Here is a 21,970-nt window from a genome sequence, read left to right as displayed (position 1 = left end):
AACTTGCTAGTTGAAAAAATAATTTAATAAAACAAAAACATGCATGCCTGACCCTGGTGACCTAATACAGACAGACCTCTCCATTCTCTCTAAGTGGAAAAACTTGCAAAATCGGCAGTGTATCAAATAAACATACTAATGCAAATTCATTTGAGTGAATTGAATGTGAAGATGCTGCTTAATTAAATGCTGTCTCTACTCACTAATCTTTACGACCCTGGTGAGGAACAGAAAGTCACCAGAAATTGGTTTCTGTTTAATTGTCTTGCAGTTTATATAACAGATGCTTTTTTCTCTTCTTCTTCTTCTTTCACATAAGACGGGCTGCCTCAGATTAGTATTTTTTGGATCACTGCACTCCTTTCAGACCCAGGCAGCGCTTTATCCTTCTCTGCTTGTAATATCTAAAGTCATATCCCGTTTGCCCAAGGCACGGTTTGAGATATATGACTCCCGTGAAAATAAAACTGAACAAATATCCATAGTTTATTCCTTTATTCGGTTACAAAAGCATGATGACTTCCTTCCAGGACACTTTGGTTAGAAAAAAAAGTTGATTTCTCAAAAGTCTGATTCCTAATAGTTGTATTCTTTTATATATATATATATATATATATATATAGGTTTTTGAAAACTATGAACCCATTTACTGACCATCGTTTTAATTTTTAAAACTCAGTGACACCCTTTCCGAAGTTAAAAAAAAACTACAATAATAATTATGTTTCTGGTAAACAAACTGTGATAGATTAGATTCCAGTTGTAAAATTACTGTGGAAAAAAAAAAAGAAAAGAAAAAGGAAAACAACCAAGAAATATTCACATGGTGTTAAATTCCAAGCACTTAAAAAATACCAACAGCTTTTTTGAAATAAAATCAACTCAAAACTGGCTTTAAACAACATTAGCGTCTACGGATTATTCAACATCAGTGTATGTGTGTGTGTGTGTGTGTGTGTGTGTGTGTGTGTGTGTGTGTGTGTGTGTGTGTGTGTGTGTGTGTGTGTGTGTGTGTGTGTGTGTGTGTTTTACTTTTTCTACTCTTCAAAGTGCCACTTCTCATTGCACCCTTTATAATACAAACACCGAGTGTCCTTTTTTTCAAATTTTGTTTTGTACAAATCTTGCTATGGCATATAAAACATATCTTCCAAGGTAAAGCCTCCACTGAAGAGTGCTGTGCTGTGTACTAATTAATACATCATCAGCAAAAGAAGACGCATATGAAGGAGGAAAATAAAAGTATTCACTCGGCAGGTAATTAATCCTGGTACACTGAGGCATGATTTTAAAGGAGAACAAACATTTTCACTGGGGAAGAGAAAAATCCTTTTTATATACATAAACAGGTGGAGATATGTCTGGTTTCAGTAAACTCTCACTGCCCACTATTCTTGCTTGTATGACGATGTAGAGGAATGAGAGGTCATACAATTAGATTTGGTACCATCAATGTTTTTTGTTTGTTTTTCTTTTTAAAGCAGAAACTCAGAGGAGAATAAAAATAATACACAACCAGTTATGAAAGCAGAGGATGAGTGCTGCCTTTATACAGGCGCCTGGCCTTTGCTGTGATATGAGAGGTCAGCTAGAGTGCGCGGTACATAATCTAAAGCTGACCTCTGGCATCCGACAGCAGCAAAAATCTCATTTCAAGCAACAACCTTCTGGTCACCTTAAAGTAAAATCACACTCTTGGACACACGCTGGATAATAAGCCTGCGTGATGCTGATGATGTTCCATGCATTTCAAGACGTTTGCTGCAATTTGTCCTTCCTACAAAACCCACTTTCCCCCTCAGTCTGCTTCAGCTGCTTAAACATGAGAATTTCCAATATTTTCTTGAACACCTTCTGACAATGCAGGGACATGAAATTGCTCTTCTCTCGAGTGGATTATTTGTGCAGGTGGAGAGAGAAAAAGCGACAGGTAAGAGGTAAAGATGCTCGTGCTGGCAGAAGGCACATAATGTACCCTTTATAGAACTTCTGTCTGTGAGACGCTTATTGGTTTCTATCCTGCATTGACAATTTTCACCTGTAAGACTTGAAAGGATTAGGGTGGAGAGAGTACATTTTTGTTCATTTGATATTTTTTTTGTCAACAAATCCTATGAAAGTTGAAACTAAGCAATGAACTGATCTATAAATAAGTAATTAACCAAGTCGAAGCCTGATGTACTGCAGCTTATTTGTTTGATAAGTAGCTAAATTTATAACATGAACATGGACACCTAATATTCTTCAACAGAAATATTCAGACAAATGACCTTCATCTACCAATAAAAATACAATTTTAAGGGTTTGGTTTGATCAGATTTTACTGACAGTAGTCTTGAATTGTTGACTGTATAAACATGAACAAACCGGCAATGAAAGCCTCTAAAGATTTTCCCACTAGCAGTATTGAAATTCTCATAGCTAATTCAAAAATAAGCAAAAAGATGCCGTGTGAATGAAGCTGTACAATTATTTCTGGGCCATGTACTGTCCTGTGATGGGACCCACCTGTCACTAAAAACAGTCGCTTCCTTATTGATGCATAACTTTAAGCCTTAATCCAATGTAAACTGGTGAGTTATGTAGAAAATGTACCTCCTGTACAGCTGGCATGAACATGGAATTAGCTACAGAGTCCGAAATGGTTGTTGTATTAGGCTATAAACACATTAATTTCTGGTCTAAAATTGAACAGTTTAACATGGAAGTCTACAGGATTTAGAGCCAGCCTCAAGTGGACATTTGAGGAACTGCAGTTTCTGGCACTTTTATGCTGGCTGCATATTTTCAGCCCTGGAGGTTTACATTTGTCTAGCACTAATGACTCAACAACTGTCAGCACAAAATTGACTGAAATGTTTAGAAATGCAAGTGACAACACCCTAATCCTGCCTACATGATACAACTGAAAAAAGCACTGATTAAAAAAAGGGTATTGGAATTATTCATAGAAAATATGCAGCAGATTGATTAAAACAAAAAGGCTTAAGCAGATGCTCATTGTTAACATGTACTTTCATGGGACCTGTTGACAAGAAGAAAAAAATCCGGCTAGCTTTATTTTCCTGATCCTTTCACGACATATTTTAATGCAAAATCACAGAATTAGCTGAGCTTATTTTTCTGCTGTTGACAAATCAGCAATAGAAACATAAACTACTCCGCTGAGCCAAGAAATGCAATGTACATTACCACTAGTCATTTCTCTATTAAAAGAACTATAATGTTTTGGAAATTTTCCTTTAAGGCGTACATGCCAAATCCGGGCTGTTTGCCCTTTGTCATCTCTGCCCTCTACTGTCCAGGGCCTGTCACTCTGATTTCTGTTTACTTGACGTGATCTGAAAGGGAAAAGCGCACATCCGAGCGGCGCAGTGGATCACCATAACCTTGACTTTCAATAAAGACAGATAATAGTGACTGTAAATCTGTCAGTCGGCATGTGTGCTTCAATTTCGCTTCCTTCCTAGCAACAGTGAGAGGAGGCCAACTTTCCCTTTATAGGCCACACACAATCTGCGGGGGATATGCCACTCTCAATAAATTGAGAGGGAATGGCTGCACTGCCCATTTCATTAAAACTGAATACAGCTGAAAATACATCAGGAGTGTGTGAATTATGCAGCAAGGGCTCTAACAATAGTTTGAGGAATATTCTACCGAAATCTGTCAATTTTTGCTCTTCGACATGGGCAGCAAATAGACTCCTTAGTATACTGATGGATATGCTATGAATGTCACAACAGTAGAATACAGTGTAAGGTCACTCTGTACTGTACATAGCCACAGAATAGTGTGCTTGTGTGTTTTCTTGGCCCACTGTCTGCTTTTTGTGATCGGTAAGAGCTAGAACTCAGCATCAGTTGGCCACACACATGACGTAGTAGCAACAAGTGTACAGTACAGTGTATCTGCGTGCTTTTGTGAGAATGGTCATATGGCACCAAGACAAGGCATGACGTGTTAAATGAGGTGTAGCAGCAATGCATGTTTTTTTTTTTTTGTTTTGTTTTTTTGTAGCCTGGTCAAGTGCTGGCTTCAACAGCATTAAACCCTCAAGAAAAATCGAATCCATCTACTCATAACAAAGCTCTTCTACATCAGTGTAAACCATATACTGTCTCATGAAAACTGGCTATGCTACACAGAGCACTTTGTCCCTTCCGAAATGGCGTGTAAATGTGAGAGTGAAGGAGAGCGGAAATGTCCCAAAAAACAATATCAAATCATCGTAGCAGTCACAAGTGTTTGCCCTCCTCAGCCACATCTGTGCAAAGACACGTTCCATCAGCCGTCAGAAAGCATCTAGGCAGTACAAGGTCAGCAGTGGAGGCGAAGATATTGCACACGCAGACTAACGTCAACAGCTCCATTGAAATGGCACAGCGCAGGCGTCACACTGAAGAATAAAGTTCGTTTTTTTTTTCCCACATAAATGAACACTGTAAAAAATTCAAAAACACGCCCCGGCTTCTTTATTGCAGCACATTTCCCTTTCTTTTTGCGGTATTTCTTTTGCAAACATCCACTCATTAAAAAAATGTTGCGAGTCTCATAGTTCATAAGTTTGTAAGGAGCGGTTCGAGAGTGCATTTTGGCAGTAAGTTTAGTCTTGTTCAAGTCGGGCGCGCTGACAGCCAGGAGAACTGATGGGTCAAACCGGACAGCCATGATTTTTGAGGTGAATAGAGTCTTGTGCTCTTCTCCTGCCCCACCCTGCCTGTCCCACTATCGCCGCAAGCACAGTTATGGTGATCACATGCCAGAGGCACCCAGTCCCATGCTGGCGGTGTGGCTCATACAGGGCAGCGTCTGAACGGTCTTGGGGAAGTCGTGGGTGAGGATTCGTCCGTTCTCTCCGCCGCTCCCGTTGCCACTCATCCTGGTCAGGGTGGAGCAGCGCATGGCGTCGTTGATGGATTGCTGTCAGAAACAAACAGATTCCAGTCAGCCTGCACTAAATCTTTCAGTGAATCATGGACATATGTTTGTATTCTAACCAGAACAGAGAAAAGCTAATGCAACAGTTAAAGCTAGCAACAGACAGAATTATGAACCTTAAAAGGCCTTTCGGGTAAGTCTCACTGGCCTTTATTATAAGTAATTTATGCACATAAGAGGCTATTTATGTTGCTATATGAATGTGGTGCTGGCACGCCAAGAAACTGGGGAGCAGAATGAGCTGTTAGGACTCATAAGGTGCTGCTTTTTACCCTCCTTATCAGGGTCTGAGTGATGTTCGTGGGTGGTAAAGCGTGGTGCCGGGCATTGTGCATCAAATGTCCTAATTTGCAGCAGGAGGAGCAGAGCGAAGTGTGGGCATTAAGACGGGAGCTGAGGCTTCGCTCATTGGTTTATTAGCTCCATTCTCCAGTCTAGTGCAATAAAAGCCACTGGGCCTCGACGGCTGACCTAATGATGTGTGACGCTCGTGTGTGTTCTTGTGCGCGCACATGGATCTCTTTGGTGTCTGCCTGTATCACCCTATTCTATAGCTGATTAAATTGGGCAAAGCAAGTGCGATCTGGAGCAACCGGTAAGTGCTGCATGGGGATTGGAGATTGCACCGGCCTCTAATTGGAATGGTGTTGTTGTTTCTTTCAAGCCAAACAGCATAAAGGTGCCGCTGGACTAATAGGCTCCTCGCCAGTCTCATCACCATACTGATCAGGTGCCTCTTCGTGGGCTGATTAAAACATAAGAGATTGAACCTGTCTTTTATTTTTTTTTCTGTTTACATGACGAGTATATCAATGCATCCCCGGAGGGCTTTGATGTCGGAAAAAAAATCAAAGGTTGCTTTTTTGTAAATTGATCCATGAAGCAGATGAGCTACAATATCACAGATAATAGAGGAGAAACCTGACATCTCCCAATAAAGTAGAAAAGCAACAAGTCTTCACTTTCAGATTTCTGTACAGACAACAATTCGAGTTAGACTGTTTTCTACGTTGAAGCAGTGATGGAAGACATGTGAGCCGCACCGGGCCTGCCTTATGGTATACATGTAAACAATGTTCACCACAATGGGCCCTGCGTTTGCGAGACAGTCAGCGAAAAGAGAAGAAGGAGCAGGGGAGAGATTTGCTCAGAGCGACAGAAGTAGATAGATGTACCACTGTGATTCAAATTGCCTTTATACCTGTGCTGCAAAGAGAAATTTCTGAGAAGTGTGCTCAAGATTATTGTAATGAGTGTAGTAATGGGATTTAACAGGAATCCTAAGCTAAAATTTAAAAAAGAAAAAGTGAAATGTGTAGTTAACCACAAAATCTAAAGGAAAGTGGAACTCAGAAAATTGCACATTAAGATGCAAACATAACATAGTCATGTGAAGTGCACGCTTTAGCTGCAGTGTTAAAGGTTAAAAATAAGCAACACCAATGCATGGAAATCTAACATGACTGCACTGGAAACTTTTGAAGAGTTTGAAGGAAACAGGCATAATGGCAATTTTAAAATCAAGTGATTCAACAACACTGCAAGAGATCAGTGACATAAAGACTGAGCGAGGGAGCGGCAGAGGTAGAAAGAGGTACAGGAGAGCGTTTGCATTGCGGTGGAAGCCGTGAGAGGCCCTACTGTGATCACGGTTAGATGGGCGAAGGGGTGGAGGCGGATGTCATCATCATCAGCATCATCATCATCATCATCATTATTGGTTCGATCACAGCGTTTCCTACCCCGTGGCTGTGCTCTGCCCTTATATCTTAACAGTGTTGTTGGCGTACAGGCCGTAGCTCTGCAGCTCTGTGTAGGGGGCGCTAGCACCACTGTCTAAGGCTGAGCAGTGAAAGGCCTGAGCGGCTGAGGCGGCAGCGGCTCGCGCGGTGGACACCTTCATTCGGCGCGACTCGGTCCTGGACTTGTAGCAGAACTCCACCAGCGCCACCAGCATGGCCAGGCCCAGGCCTCCGATCAGGATGTAGAAGACTCCCGCCACGTTGCTGAGGCTCAGAGCGCTCGTCTTGTCCTGGAGGGAGGAAGACGAGGAGCAGGAGGAGGAGGAAGAGCCGAGCAGTGAGGAAGGATAGTGGCGACAAAACAGACATATGACAGTAAGACTGGATTCACACACACATTTAGCTCTAGACAAACAGGAATCACACGTAAAGTAGGACTCATTTGCAACACATATACAGCAACATAAACACACACTCAAAGCCACACACTCCCACACACACACAGTTTACACATAAGCCCAACCAATTAGGTGCACAAAGACAAACTACAAGTCAAAACACAAGACCAGAGGACAAGACACACGAAACCAGACACAAAAACACAACAAAAACAGTAAAAAACATATTTCAGAGGCCTGTCTCACAAAGTAGCACGTTAGCTTTGTATTTATATCTACTAATTTTAATTAAAAAAAGCCAAACTTGAATGCAGAACCTAGAGTTTTAGTTTTCAAAGTGGGACAAAACAGCCGAAATCATGTAAAAATGATTGATTTAAAGTTGAAAGAAAATGTTGTAAATGCAAAGAAAAGGACTCAAACTAAACACCTCCCTCCTTTAATATTCACAACCTCCAAAGTGGAAACTTTCCAACAGCTCCGAATTCACAAATTGTAATGTGACATTTTCAGAAATCAACAAGGCCATGGAGTTCACTTTTTAGTGGATATAATGGAAAGTATTGTAATTTTTTGTTGTTTTTAGTTGTTTCTCATAATTTTAGAATGTCTGTGAAAGGTGGTAATAACTTGGCTATCCTTATCTGTTCATGACGCCTGTGCTTTTCCTAAATTGCGTTACCCGCTGCTAAATGGTTAGCCTCAGTGGCTTCTAGTGCTGTTGCCTAGCAGCGATTTTCTCAAGACTTACGCCACTTGAACAGCAAGCATTTAGTGTGCACGACTTTTGAAGTTCATGGGAACAAGTTAATGAGTTCTGTTCGAAGGCAACGAGGGATCAAAACATCATTTAACATGAATACTTGCTCACTCATAGCTGAGCAGTCAGTGTGAATACCATGTGGGTGCTAATACCCTAAAAAGCAATTTGAATCCATGCCGGATATGCAACATGTATTTCTTCCCGGCTCCTTTGAAAAGGCACGCAGACACTCCCCCACATTTTTGGCACATTTTGGCATGTTTTGGCACATTTTACCACCACAAAACTATATCATAAATAATTTGGACTCCACACAAAACAGCAAGCACAGCAGGGAGCTGTGAAATCCATTAATAAAATCTGCTCCTGCATGTTAATTGCAGTGAAGAGCTTTCGGTGGCTGTTTACATCCACACTGTTGATTCATTCTCTCACTGCAGGGCCAGAGAATACGAGGCAGCTATGCAAACTTGCGACACCAACACAGAAATAGGAAATATTCCGTCTGAGCCCTAATGAACAGCAGCGATTCGCCCCTTTCATTTAAAAAGGAAAGGATGTCTGCACACTCAGAATTAGCTGCGAGTGATTTATTCAAGCTACATTTTGGTCAAAGAAGAAAAAAAATTAACAAATTATACTGCCGCGGCGCTCCTCTCTATATCAACAGAAGCAACATTATTGAAACATTTTAATGTTCTGTTTTGTCTTTTATTTATTCATGAGGTCCTCTTTCCTCATAGGAGAAGGAGACAAACCTATTTATTTCCCCACACCTTTTCCAGGATACTCAGCATATTAAAATGTCAGCCGTAATGCTATAGTGAATGTGAAGTGAGTGCACGCTCCATCTATAGCTATTTATATTCCAGTTGTGTGTTTGTTATTAACTTCACTTGGCGGCTGGTGTGAAGTCATTTCTCCGAGTAGCGATCAACAGTTTTACCTCTTCTTTATTAGATTGTAATTGGCTATTTGTTTGAAACCCCACCTCCTGCTTGTGCGCCCAGCTATAGCTGTGTTGCAGCAATTTAGCTCCCAGATTTCTCAGACCAGTTATCCAGAATCACCAATGTAGCATTAGATCAGTAAAACCTGACAATAACACCTAAAATGACTCGAACTCACTTTGTGAAACAGGCCCCGGATACTGGAAATAGACACTGATCTAAATTGCTTATGACTAATTTATACATTGCTTAACATTCTACAGAATGTCTCTATCAATTCAAAATATTCATAAACATGTTTTCTCATAATTACATCTTGTGAGGGAACAGGCACAGGAAAAGTGCATAAACACTCCACGACACATGCATTCATGCAGCAACAGCACGAAGAAGTCTTTAGTTTGACATTGCTTCATGATATCGGCTTTTTGTCTCGATCGCAGTGGCACCTACTCACACTTATGCCTATTTATAGTCTGCTGAGAAATGGAGTCATTAAGATTAAGACTGAAATCAGTCAACCTAATAGGTCTAATGAGGACGTTATTTTATGAAAATCAGTTTGGGGAATATCCTTTATGTCACTCAAATAGATGAATGCCACATGGAAAGCTATAGTTCTATTAGGATGGGTAAGACTTAATTACGCCTTTACTTTGATTTGAGCTGAGAGTGATACAGGATGTCAGTCACGGTGTTCTTTAGCCACTATATGAAATGCAGGCTTTAATTTATCCATTAGATAAATGCATTTAAGTCTGCATTTCATTCAAATATCATCTACTATACTGATTTAGTAGTATTATTCATTCTAAATAAGCTTTTCAAAGTAGGGTCAGTGTCAAACTATGTGCCAGGAAGGAGTGTGCTGCCTTTTCTTTCACTTCTTCCCCTCTGCTGAATATATTTTTATTATGAAGATGAATTTGCAAAGCTTTCTAGAGTGAGTTCTAGTGGCTACATCCTGAGGAATGTATTTTTTTTTTAAAAAGGAAAAAAAGACGTTTTTCAGGGAAAAAGCAACCAAAGGAAAAAAAAAAGCAACTCATGAAGTGTCTCAGCCCTTCACACAGTAAATAACTGTTCAGCGTAGGACTTGTTTAAGAGAGTCTACAGGGGTTTTGTTAGGAAGAGAAGAAAACTGCAGGAAAATGAAATGCTTATAGTGAAGTACTGAACAAGTACATGAAGAATGCCATATTCACTTTCGTGCTTAAAAGTTAGAAAGTTAAATGAGGAAAGTGACTCTCATCTCTAATGGTAAATGGGAGGCTGAACCCTAAAACTTTATGGCGAGCAGTTAGTGAATGTTAAATACGGGCATTTGTCTATTCTTCTGCACAGGCTTATTGTCTTATGTCTAAAAGCTCTTAAAGAATATTTTTAGATTGTTCGTACTACGTTCCCTGGAGACCGAGCCCTTCACAGCACACAGTTTGACACCTCTGCACTAAACTGCCAATCAGTGTGAACATGGGAAAGGATGGGAAGGAAATCTTGACATCTTGACAGGATCAGAAGTCCACACAGAGGTACATACAGAGGCATCAGAACTAAAGAGCCCGAAGCTTTTCTGTCAGGGAGAGCTGCTTCTCCAGTCGGCTGATTACATAAACTGCAAATGCATGCGAGTTCGTTGGCAGACTTGGTGCGATTTGGGGTCGGTGTTGAAGATTGACAGGGTTTGCATTCACACATGCACACTCTACAGTGACAGAGTGAGGGCAGGATTATTACAAGGGCCAGTATGCAAAGGTTACAGCTCAACAGGTTCAAAGATTTCAGCAATCCAAGCTTCTAATGTCTTCATCTGTCTCCCTCATGTCCATCTGTGCGTCTCCTCATTCTTTTCCTCAGGAAGGAGTTGTGTTCTAACAGTCTGCTTTGTGAGCGATTTAATCAGTACAATACAAACACAAGGTCGTCACAACACTTTATCATTGTGTCTGTGTGTTTGGAGGGTCGGACAGTTTGTTACAGGAGTATTGATTCTGCCTAGATGACTGTCGTTGATATGTGTATTACAGATCATTGCAACAATCCTAGCTAATCCACCACACAATATTCATTTACACACTGGTAATGAACAATAAATCTCTGACAACACAAGCTCATCAGTGGGAAGAAATAGACACCAGAGTACCACCAGAGTACTGGCCCAAATATAAGACAGCGTTTCTGGAAATTACAATTTTAAAAAGTGGGGGGTCATTTCATATAATCACAACAGCAGATTTTCCCTTTGAATATTGCAATGGCCTGTGCACTGCAGAGGGAGCTGTATTAGGGCAGCTTATTTCTGTGTGGGCAAGCAAGTTTGAAATGATCCCCTGGTAGATATCTGCCAGCATTGATCATTCTCCCAAAAATGTCCTGTAAGCCTAGTTTAAAGTGAGAATATGCAACTTCTGAAAAGCTGAACACTGCTGTCCTGTTGTCAGACAAAATGTAAATGTATTACACTCAATTGTAGGGCCATAAGAGTAATTTATAGTGGCCAGTCTGGGGACACTTTTCAACAGCAACTGGTTGAACTGGCCCTCCACCACTCGCTAGTCTTTTTCTGCAGTTTTGGTGATGAACCAAAGTCACTCTTGGCAATATAACTCGCCCAAAATGAAAACTGTGCCATGTTTCCAACAGTTTTATGATCGAATCTTTTTTGCTAAGACTGGGTTTAGGCTAAAATAGCAAATGGCTTTACATATGGCTGCAATATCTGTACTCAGTGAGATCTGATCTCCTGCTGCACACAATTAGCTTTCCTCCCTGTGATCATAAAAATCTATATCAAACCAACCAGGATATCAATGTAACTTGTAACAGATTATTTTTCTGAAACAGCAGCACTCTTCACTAATGTTAGTAGAATTTAATGGAGCAAAACTTCAATAGATATTACTGTGAGCTGACATTATTCATAACCTGTCTTGCGCTACTGTTACACTACATTCTTGCATTTTCAATGATATTTTAACAGACCTTTGCTGTTTAATATGTCACATAGGCTCACTTTAACTTGTATAAGTTAGTTCAGTTGATTCAGGTTAATGCCACAGCAGGAATTAATTTAAAAAAATAATAGAAATGTTACATTTTCCAACATTTTTTTAGAGAAATTTGCTTAAGAGCATGAACGTTTTTAGAATTCATTCTCAGCAGTGGTAGTCGAAGCTCAGAGGAAATTGTTCTGATTGATTATTGCAGTTCAGAATGTTTCCTCTTAATTAAATTTGAAGCCAAAGTGATTTAATCATTTTTTTTGTAACTTTGTGCATGGATTTTCCATTATATTATATAAATCAATCCAGCCTGAAGTGATTTTTATTGTATCTTTTATACACAGCTTTCGCAAAAAAAAAAAAAAAAATTCACTGCATCTTTATTTCATGTCATGATTGTCGTCTTATATTCGGACCAATACGGTAGTACCACTAGAGCCACATGGGGGGTGTCTCAGTGTAATAGAGGCTGAGGGCTGGACTTGGGGGCTGGTCTAGGATCGGGTCAGGGTTATGCTGGGAGGTGCTGTGAGGTGACAGGTTTGGGATGGAGACTAACCTTTCTTCCGGAGTCCTTGCTGCCACACTCCCCTTTATCGTACCACCATTTGTTTTTCAGTTTGTCTAAGACGGCTTGCTCATTGAGTTTCAACACCGCTAGGTTTACTGGGATTCTTCCGAACCATAAGGGAATAACATAAATAACATATTATACCATGTTATTTTATGTTATTAATGCAGAAACACAGAGCAGCAAATACATACACACACATTAATGCTGGGGCTTGCTTACAGGTCAACAAAAAAAAAACACATCACACACACCATACACACACGCACGCACACAAATATGCAGCATAAACATCATTAGAGACATCAGAGTCAAAGTGATATGCATTAATACTCCATCTAGCTTGGCTGGTTTGCTCCCTAAGGCAGTAGATGTGTATTACTATATCACTCTGGGTAACCGGCACGCTGCCTAACCACACCTATGCAACAGCGATGTCTCTTTTGTTCAAAGAGAAAGTGCAAATTTTAGAACTAAACCTAAAAAAGGATAATCCACAGGATGCATTCATGCCAAACATGAGGGACCTTGCTGGTTTAATTAGGAAGCACTGATCAATTTTGAGTCTCTGCTCATTTTTGTAAAAGCAGAAGGCATGACAGAAAAAAATTCCCCTCTCTGTGGATTTCAGATTCATCCCCTGCAGGCCAAATAATCACCCCCCTTCTGCACTTCTCCTTTGCTCTTCCCCTCACCGTGGAGAGATTAAGTGTTGCCGGAGTGGTGGTAGCAGCGTGGGCCTGCCGGTTACCCCCCCTCCCCGCCCCACCGCACCCCCACATCCCCCAGTGGTGGTGGGTTACCCGCAGGGTTTATCAAACTGGCTCTGACCTTGGAGTCCCCGCCCCCGCTGCCGCACTCTCCCTTGTCGTACCACCACTTGTTTTTCAATTTGTCCAAGAGGCCCTGCTCGTTCAGTTTTAACACTGCCAGGTTTACTGGGTTTCTTGAAAATAATATAAGACGATAAGCCATTAGGAGACACTCTATGGGACAGATATAAAGAGATTGGTCGCACGGTGGTGGTGGTGGTGATTATGGCAACACTGACTTACTGTTAGGAGGTCTCCTGCATATGGCTACTGATATGAAGCAGGAGTACCGGCTTTAGATGCACATGTTAGTTGTAGAGCTGCAATGGGCTGAAATGCTGAGCGCCCATACAGTGGTAGAGTCAGGTTTTACCAAGCAGGGGCCTCAGAGAGAGGCAGAGCTGACACTAGAAATGGAGATGCCTTGGATGCCGAAGTCTTTCTACAGGTGGTAATTTCCATTCAGCCGCACCAGCATACAGATTGCCATGGTAACTAACCTATCAATATGCAACCCATAATGGCATCCTGGTGAATTGATGTCTATGTTTATTAATTTATAACTATAAACAGGGATAAATGCAAACAGAAGCTTAACTCAGACGTTCACTTCCAAAGTTTATTTTCTTAAAACAGGCTGACAGGAAATTATGTGACCAGCTGTAGATGGAGTTCTGGACCAAAGCATCTCCCCATGGGTAGCTCTGTCATTCTCTGGTGAGTGTGTGTGTGTATTTCCTATAGCTGACTGGCGGAGGACAAAGACTCTCCCCATCCACCAGTTGCAGAAAGGCCGAATTTGCAATCAGAATTTGCATAAAAGAACAAAAGATTGCAGCCTTGTCGGATTATCTTTTCCTTCAAATCAGTGCCGATTCTTCTGCGCGACAACAATTTGGTGAGGTGACATTCTGCCTTTCTCCCCCAGCAGACACAGAAGAGCCTTTATCCCCGACCTCGAGTGCACAACACAGCTGTAGGGAACACAGGTATCCTCAGGGCCGGTAAAACCTCTGAATTCTTTCCCAGCCCCACCGGGCTCAGACAAAAAGAAAGAAGTCAAAGTGGATGGACATGGATGTTCTGAAGACCAGCAGATCGTTGGTTAGTTTGGTCGGTTGGTTCGAGGTGAGCAGATGTCAGGAGGGAGGCACTGCATGTTAGTGGGATGGGGGGAAACTGTCAGGCAAACATGGGGGTGGCTGGACGTTGTACATGTAAGAAATGAGGCAGAATTCATGAAGAACATTACACCCACTGATCAGAAAGTGCTCTTTGAGGACATTCCTGTAAAACGAAGAGTTATGCCATTTGAGTATATCTATTTTCAAAGTGCCACTTACAATCAGGCCTGCATTGCAATACAAACAGGAGAACATACAATTCAAATACCCACAAATCTAAAGAGAATAATGGTATGTGAATATATACAATTATAATTCAGAAATTCAATTAAAAAATAACCCTGGTATCAGATCTGTACTTAGTATCAGCAGATATCCAATTAGATTTAAAAGCCAGATCAGTATATCCTCAATATTCAGTGCTCTGTGCAAATTGATTCATTAACAATGCATTGCAAGAATGATTGAAGTCAACTCTTCGATTCATGGGTCACTCACTCATGTCTAATTCCATGTGGGCGGCACAATTAAAAATTTTGTTCCTTAACCATTGAGAAAGAAATATGTGAATCATTCAAATTGCCATGCTGCAACAGTATTCAGCCAATTATGACTGTTTGTTATCTGTTAATGAAACTCAGTATCAGACATCTGTGAGTGACCACAGGGGCAACCGGAGAATAAAATGCATTGCTCTGCTAATAATTAACACAAAGAGAGGGAGATAATGGAGGCCATCCTCAGCAGGTCAATGCTGCAGCCATTTGCCTTGTTGCAGGTCTGGGCCGATCAGTCTGCATGACTTGAAAGCAGATTGATTTCACCACTTGTCTTATCACTAATTCAGCACTTGCTTGATGTATGAAATCCAATTTGTATGAAATGTAAAAAAGGAGCATCCGAGTACGGCTTACAGGAAACATTTCTAGTCAACATTCTGACCTCTGGCTGCCAACCAAGGTGGAACCCCGAATGAATCCTCGGCGAATTTGAATAAAATCTTCCCATATGGCTCCTTTCATTAAAATGAATGAGGCCTATTAGAGATAGATTAAAAGCTTCAGATGCCACCAGCTTCTGCACTCTCTCTGTAGTTGCAAGAGAAATATAAATGGGAAGTTGGTTAAAGTGTTAATGTGATGTGAAATGACAGCTGCTGCTCTTGGAAATCGATGGCAGAAGTAGATCAGGAATGAATCACCATTAATTACGTCAATTATCACATCGGATGCGGTAATTACAAATGCAAAGTCTTCTGACTTCACATTCAAGGTGCGAGCCCTGGCTTAAGTGGGAAAGTCGCCATATGGGATGCCACTCTTTAAGCTGTGATCCTGCTTCAGGAGCCCTGTTGGCTTGTGAGAGGCACATTAACATTTTGTCTCTGTGTGAAGCAGAAGCTACAGTTTCAAAGCAGATTAAATGAAACCGGCTGATATTGATGCTTCAGGATGTAATCGGAGGTCAGCAGGAAAACAAGTGTTGCTTAAAGAGGCTGTGACATCTCATAGTCCTACTTCACACTTCTGCTAGTGCTCACAAGTCAGGACTGAACAGTCTAACTGCATATATACATATGCAGACACAAAGAAAGATGGCTTTCAGTGGCAAAAAAGCATCTTCAAGTTGTTAATGTGTTTGTGATGTGTGAAACTGAAATCAACAGAAGCAAAAAGTTTGATGGTGACTGTGAAATTAACATCATGCCTTCTGCATCTAGTTAAATGCATCCAAAATATGAAGAACAGAATGCCTTGTTATAAAAAGATGCATCTATAAATCAAAATGTTGTAAAAAAAAAAAAAAAAAAGAGAGAGAGAAACTAATCCATCCAAACTCATGCATGTGTTCAATGATGGGCAAAGGCTGCAAATACTGAGCTTCATGAACAACTAAACGGATGATGAGATGACAGGAAACTCATGCACAAGCTCCGATAAAAGCACTTGAATGCTTTTATCCAGCCACTCCAGCAGTGGCAGGGGTTTTACCTGAGAGGGGAGCCCTTGGGTGTGGCAATTCCATAACCTTTAGAGTCCAGGTTCCCTCCAACCTTCATAGTGTCACAGGGTTTCCTCTGCTCTATGTACTCATTCATAGTGGACTCCAGCAGGTAGGCGTACTTCCCTTTGGACTTCCTGACTCTCATTACGCCCTCGTCTGTCGTTTTGACAAACACGGACGGGTCAGCTGACTTCATGTAGGACCACATCTTCTCAAACACGGCAATCTTCGACCTCTGACAGCCAGAATTGTTAACAGGAAAGAGACAGAAAAACATGGAAAGAGACGATGTCAGTTTCAGCACTTTATTATCTACCTCTATGCTCTCAGCTAAAACTACAATCATGAAAATCTTCATTTGAGAACCCTTTAAAACACAAGTTATGGTCTGAATCTTCTGCCCAGTGGCTACTCAGTATATTTACATTCTGTTTGCTCTCTTTGTATTTGTTTAGTTGATGGAGAAGCCTGCCATTCCCATAGGACTGTACAGGCTGTGTATGTAATTCATCATTAACACTTTAAATTGTATCTCATTGTTAGCAGCATCACTTGTTATTGTTTTTCTCTCTGCAGCAGAACTGGATGCACTGAGCTGGCAGGTCGCATAGGTTTGCAGAGATCATTAGTGTAATTGCCTCCTCACCCTGAAGAACTCTTTGGTGGAGCCTGCATCCAGCGTTCCATAGGCGATCTCCGTCTGCTTGGCCAGATCCTCGGCGCTCTCTATAGGAGACACCATTCTCTCCACAGTCAGAAAGGCAGCCAGGTTGGCAGTATAAGACGAGATGATGATGAGGGTGAAGAACCACCAGACGCCTCCGACGATGCGGCCCGACAGAGAGCTGAAAACGGAAGGAGAGGCCGGTCAGAAACAGATAAAGACACAGTCATCTGTGTCTATGTATACTGTATGCACAGACAGAATTATGCCAATGTCAGAACTTGAAAAATAAATAGCATCAGTCTCTTTCTTCATGGTCAATTTTGCACACAATCAAGACGAGCAATCTAAAAACCTTAGGATGTTCACGCCATCCAAGTGACCTACATTGCATCACACTCTGCACTCACACACTCTTTGTCCCACCAGGCTTGGAGAGCTTAGCCCAATCTGCTAAGGAAAGATAACCAGTTCTACAAAGGCCCACTCAGCTTCCTGCCTGCCAAATTAATCTCACTTTAAGAAAGTTGCCAATATGTTTCATGGAACCATGCGCATTAATTGTTGGGGATTAATAGGCGGAGGAGAACACTTAGCCACTGCTCTAATTGCACTTTGAAATTTTTTTTTAAAAATGCTTGGGAAAAAAAAAAGAACACAACTGTGAGCCAAATCCCCTGAGTCAAATCCCCGTCTTCCCTCTCTTCACCTCAAGAGAAGCCAGCTCGAACAGCAACAGCAGAAATCATGTTGCGTTGCATATCGGTCCCCGACATGCGCCGAGTGGCAGAGCTTACGCAATGAAAATGACACAAATCTGAAACAAAAAAGGCTTTCATGATTCACCTTTGTACCGTCAAGCCAAATGGAGCGTGAACATGAAGGCAAGATTAAGTATGGAGGAGAGAAAAAAAAAACAGGGAGAAGCTAAAACATAATCATTTAAGATGCTTTTCAGATGACGGGTGGATGATGAAAGAGCAGGGGAGCGAGCCGAGAGCAAACACAGAATGGATGCGGAGCCTTTGAAAATCAGTGAGGGGAATGCGGAGCTGTCTGCAGGGTGTGTGTGTGTATATTTTGACTTGCTCACTGATCACTGTTCAGTTTGGTTTGGGGAAGGTTAAGCTTGGAACATGCGGTGAACAAAGCGACATGCATTTCAAGTAGGGCTGCAACTGCAGGTGATTCATCTGTCTAAAAGGTTTGGTCAATAAAATGTCAGAAAAAAATCCAATTTGAGAAGATGTGATCAGAGAATTTACTTTTTTTCCCCCCACAATTGTCAAATTGATTAATCAGTCAGTAAAAATAGTTGCTAATTAATTTAACAGTTGACAACTAATTGACTAATCGATGCAGCTTTAATGTCCAAACACCTCAATGAATGCTGAGTATTGCAACAAACCATTAATACAAGTAAGTGGTTGTTTCTCCTGTGTCAAAATTCTCCATTTCAGCCCTGGACAGTTAAAAAATCCAAAAGTTCTTCACACTGTCATCTTGCACATATAGCATTTTGATCCTCCAACCTTTAAGGAAAATTCATAAAGAAAAACAGCAGTGGTATCACAAATGTATGCAAACACTACCCAGGAAAAACACCATCAGTTATACAGTAGCAGCACCTGCCAGCATCCATGCATATTACAAGGATGAATCAGGAGAAGTAAAGAAATTCAAGAAGATTTTACTGAGTGTACTAGAAATAGAAAACAAAAATTAAAGCAGTTCCTATTAATATAGGCTACAAAGAGAGCAAGACCATTTCAAGAACATAAAAAAATCCCAATTAGAGCCACTAACAAGCGTTTTCTTTATCAAACACTCCACCAATTACATTCTTAATTACCGGTAACTATTTAATAGCTTTGTTTTCAACATTGTCAGAAACAAATAAAAGTCTAGATTGTTCTCTGCTAGGATCCAAACTGACGTATTCAGATTGCTTGTTTTGCTAACCCCAAAATTGGCTTTCTTTGAGGAGTGACACGACGCAAACAAAAAACAGAAAAGCCATCATGCATTTGTTTTGATTCTTTCACAGTCCATTCTATAACAATTTCGAAGAGCAAGAATCTTGTCGCAGCCGTTTGCTCCCGCAAGTGCTTTAATAATTGTATTCAGTCCGATGTATCACTGTTCGAGCTACCTCTTAATTACTAGACAGTCCCTTTGTGGTGGAAAGAAGGAGAAGCTTCGTTGAAAAGAGAAAGAATGTGACAACCCAAGAACAGAAAAGGGACTCGGGGAAAAGAAAGCAAGAGCGTGTTTTGTCAGGCAGAAAGAGTGATACAAGTGTGGGGGAAAGCGGCAGGGGGAAATAAAGAGAGGGAGAGGCAGAAAAATGGCAGAGATGAAAAGTAAACTGGATAGTACCACCAGAGGCAGACAAACTCCTTAGCTTTGACTGCTTCTGGCCTCAAGAGATGCAGTAAACAGCTGTCTAATCCTTCCCCTTCAGTCGCTCCTTTCTTTTCTCCCTCATCCCCCATCTCTTCTCTTGCTCTCCCTTCATTTTTTCCTTCTTCCCCTCCATCCACCTTTCGTCCTGGCCCCGTGCTTCCTTCCCTGTCTCTTCATGCGCTGGAGGGAGGCAGGCGGGGGCTGACAGGGGTTTGTTTTGGGCCGAGACAACAATAGCCTACACCTTGGCACTGACACTGAGGCATTCAGGTATGCACACAGGCACACACACACACACACACACACACACACGTAACGCTGCCTTCCCGAGGACTGTGTGTGCAACGAACAACGAGGTCACCATTTGCTGTGCGTCTGGGACGAGGAGAAAGAGGTTGTGTGTTGTTTGCGTGTGTGGGTGTGTGTCGGGTCTCCTGCAGCAGTCCCTCTCCCTAGTTGAGCACAGCGACTGGCAAACACAGACCTGCTTGTCTCTGTTTGTTTCCTTTTGAACCGCCAATCCTTTGAGCCTCCGTTTCCCGCTCCTCATGCATTATTGCACAGCAGCCAACCTTGGTGCCGCGGTAAAACATTAACTAAGCTGTCTTATTACAGTAAGGGAAATCTTCCAAGCAGCACTGTAATTTCATAGTCTTGTTAAGGCAATGATTAATCAATTATTCACTTTGCCTCTTTTATTGCACTGCGAAGAAAAGGATTGCTAATGGGAGCAGAAAAGTGCCACCTCAAAAGCGGCAGTGAGGAAACACAATGCAACTGCATATGCATACGTTTAGTGCTGGAAAGACCAATCCAATAGTACACTATACAGTCATTTATCAAGTGAATTTACCAAATAAATTGCAATGAAAGTCACAGCAACTTCAAGATTGGCCTACTTTTCTTTGTTTTCGGTCTGTATTACTTTGAATCTTAGACTAAATTAAATAAACATTTAAGAAATTGAATAATTTAAGTAATTTAATAAGGAATATGGAGGAAGGACAACTTCTTAAAGTTTTTGTTTAATCGCAATTTAATAAGTTTGCTCATCTAATTCAATATTAATCCATAAAGAATTTAGATTTGGCTTAGTTGTCTGTGTATTTTTGAAGTATCTTTTGGGTTTTGGGGCTTTTATGATGCCAAAGTGAAATGACAGAGACAGAGAGAAAGAATGTAATCAAGGACTGCAGCAGGATTCAACCAGGAAGGCTGAGATTACATGGTTTCTTAAACTTCTGGCCCGGCATGACACCCTCAGGTTAAGCTTTGCACAAGACAGCAAAAGTTGTATTTTCTTAATCAGGTTCTCGCAATTTCTTTCTTTCAGTTGGAACTGTTCTGGCTGTTTAAGAGACTTCTGCATTTGTGCTTTGCTGTTTGGAAGTAGGCAGGGCTTAGTTGGAAAATGAGACCTACTATGTTTTCGTGCACTGCTCCAGAGGCCGGAGCTGATACAAATCTTTAATGTGTAACTGTTCAACATGTTTTTCATCCTGAACGGAAAGTGAAAAGTTATGTAAAGCAGCGCACACCGGATGATCTCAGATCTTCATCTTTTGCTACATGATCTCCACCCACAGCTCTCTTGGAATCTGCTGTAGCACTAAACTCTCATTAGAATTCCCCTGGCTGGCCTCCTCTTTTTCGATATGGTAATTAGCAATGACTAATGACTTTAGCAAGTGTAAAAAATGAGCCAGTAATGGCCACATTACAATGGATTAGGAATTACAGAGGTTTAAATGAGAAAGAAAATGGTCTCTAATTATGGTGTGATTCTAAGACAAATCAGGGATGGAAAAGGAGTTTTCTGCTACACTGCTTTTTTTTTCTTTTGGCTTCTTAAAAATTAGTGGGACAGCTGTATGTTCTCGATGACTAGGCACAGTCACTCCCAACATGTCTGGATGAGAGAGATTTATTTTGTGCAGATCAGAAAAAAAGACTGAGTGTAAGTGACGGAGAAATATCTACAGATACGGCAGATACACGCATAGAGAGGTATTGGCACGACACAAACTTGCATAATAACAGAATGTTATGTGTCAGTGAGTATCTAGTATGTAATTGGCTCCTGCTGTGGTTAATTCCCAGAAACTTTGTTAGAAAAAACAGCTCGCTAGATGTGAAAATGACGACGAGAGGTACAAAAGAAAAAAAAAACATCACACCAAAGCATTATTTATATCCAGATCACATCAGAGAACATCCACTAATCAACGCAGAGGATAAAGTGGAGATTTTTCAAAAACATAATGACAACCAAGTCAAGGGTTACTCCATTAGAAGGGTATATCACGCACAGCTCCATAGTCATCTTTGCAAATTGTGTGTACACTTTATTTGTGTTCTCTCTCGGAGGATGTGAAGGTTTTGAGAAAGGCTGTGATAACTGAGGTGAATCACTTGAATTGCCTTATTTGATGTGTTCGTGGCACAGTGACACGCCGCAGCTTCGTCACGTTTGCATTAAATCACAGCAAAAATGCATCATTACTCTCATTATTTGGAGCGGTGGATCAGCAAGGCTTACGTTATTGTGCTATTCATACCCTGTCCGTATACATTTCAGCTTGCATTCTACAGC

The 21,970-nt window shown here is 41.2% G+C and overlaps 1 protein-coding gene across 1 annotated transcript in view; it reads right to left on the bottom strand.

Moving 5' to 3' along the window:
* Window positions 1-480: 480 nt before the first annotated feature.
* The window catches only part of gria1a (glutamate receptor, ionotropic, AMPA 1a), a 77,618-nt gene continuing 56,128 nt past the window's right edge, over window positions 481-21,970 (bottom strand). Inside the window, 6 exon segments of the mRNA XM_022200397.2 lie at window positions 481-4,763; window positions 4,765-4,923; window positions 6,839-6,973; window positions 13,199-13,313; window positions 16,295-16,542; window positions 16,954-17,152. Of these exon segments, the coding sequence (XP_022056089.1) occupies window positions 4,617-4,763; window positions 4,765-4,923; window positions 6,839-6,973; window positions 13,199-13,313; window positions 16,295-16,542; window positions 16,954-17,152 (1,003 nt within the window). The 3' untranslated portion in view covers window positions 481-4,616.

The sequence above is a fragment of the Acanthochromis polyacanthus genome, chromosome 10, assembly GCF_021347895.1.
Source record: "Acanthochromis polyacanthus isolate Apoly-LR-REF ecotype Palm Island chromosome 10, KAUST_Apoly_ChrSc, whole genome shotgun sequence".
Classification (NCBI taxonomy): Eukaryota; Metazoa; Chordata; class Actinopteri; family Pomacentridae; genus Acanthochromis; species Acanthochromis polyacanthus.
Note: the sequence above shows the minus strand (reverse complement) of the source record. Positions and strands in the feature narration are given on the sequence as shown.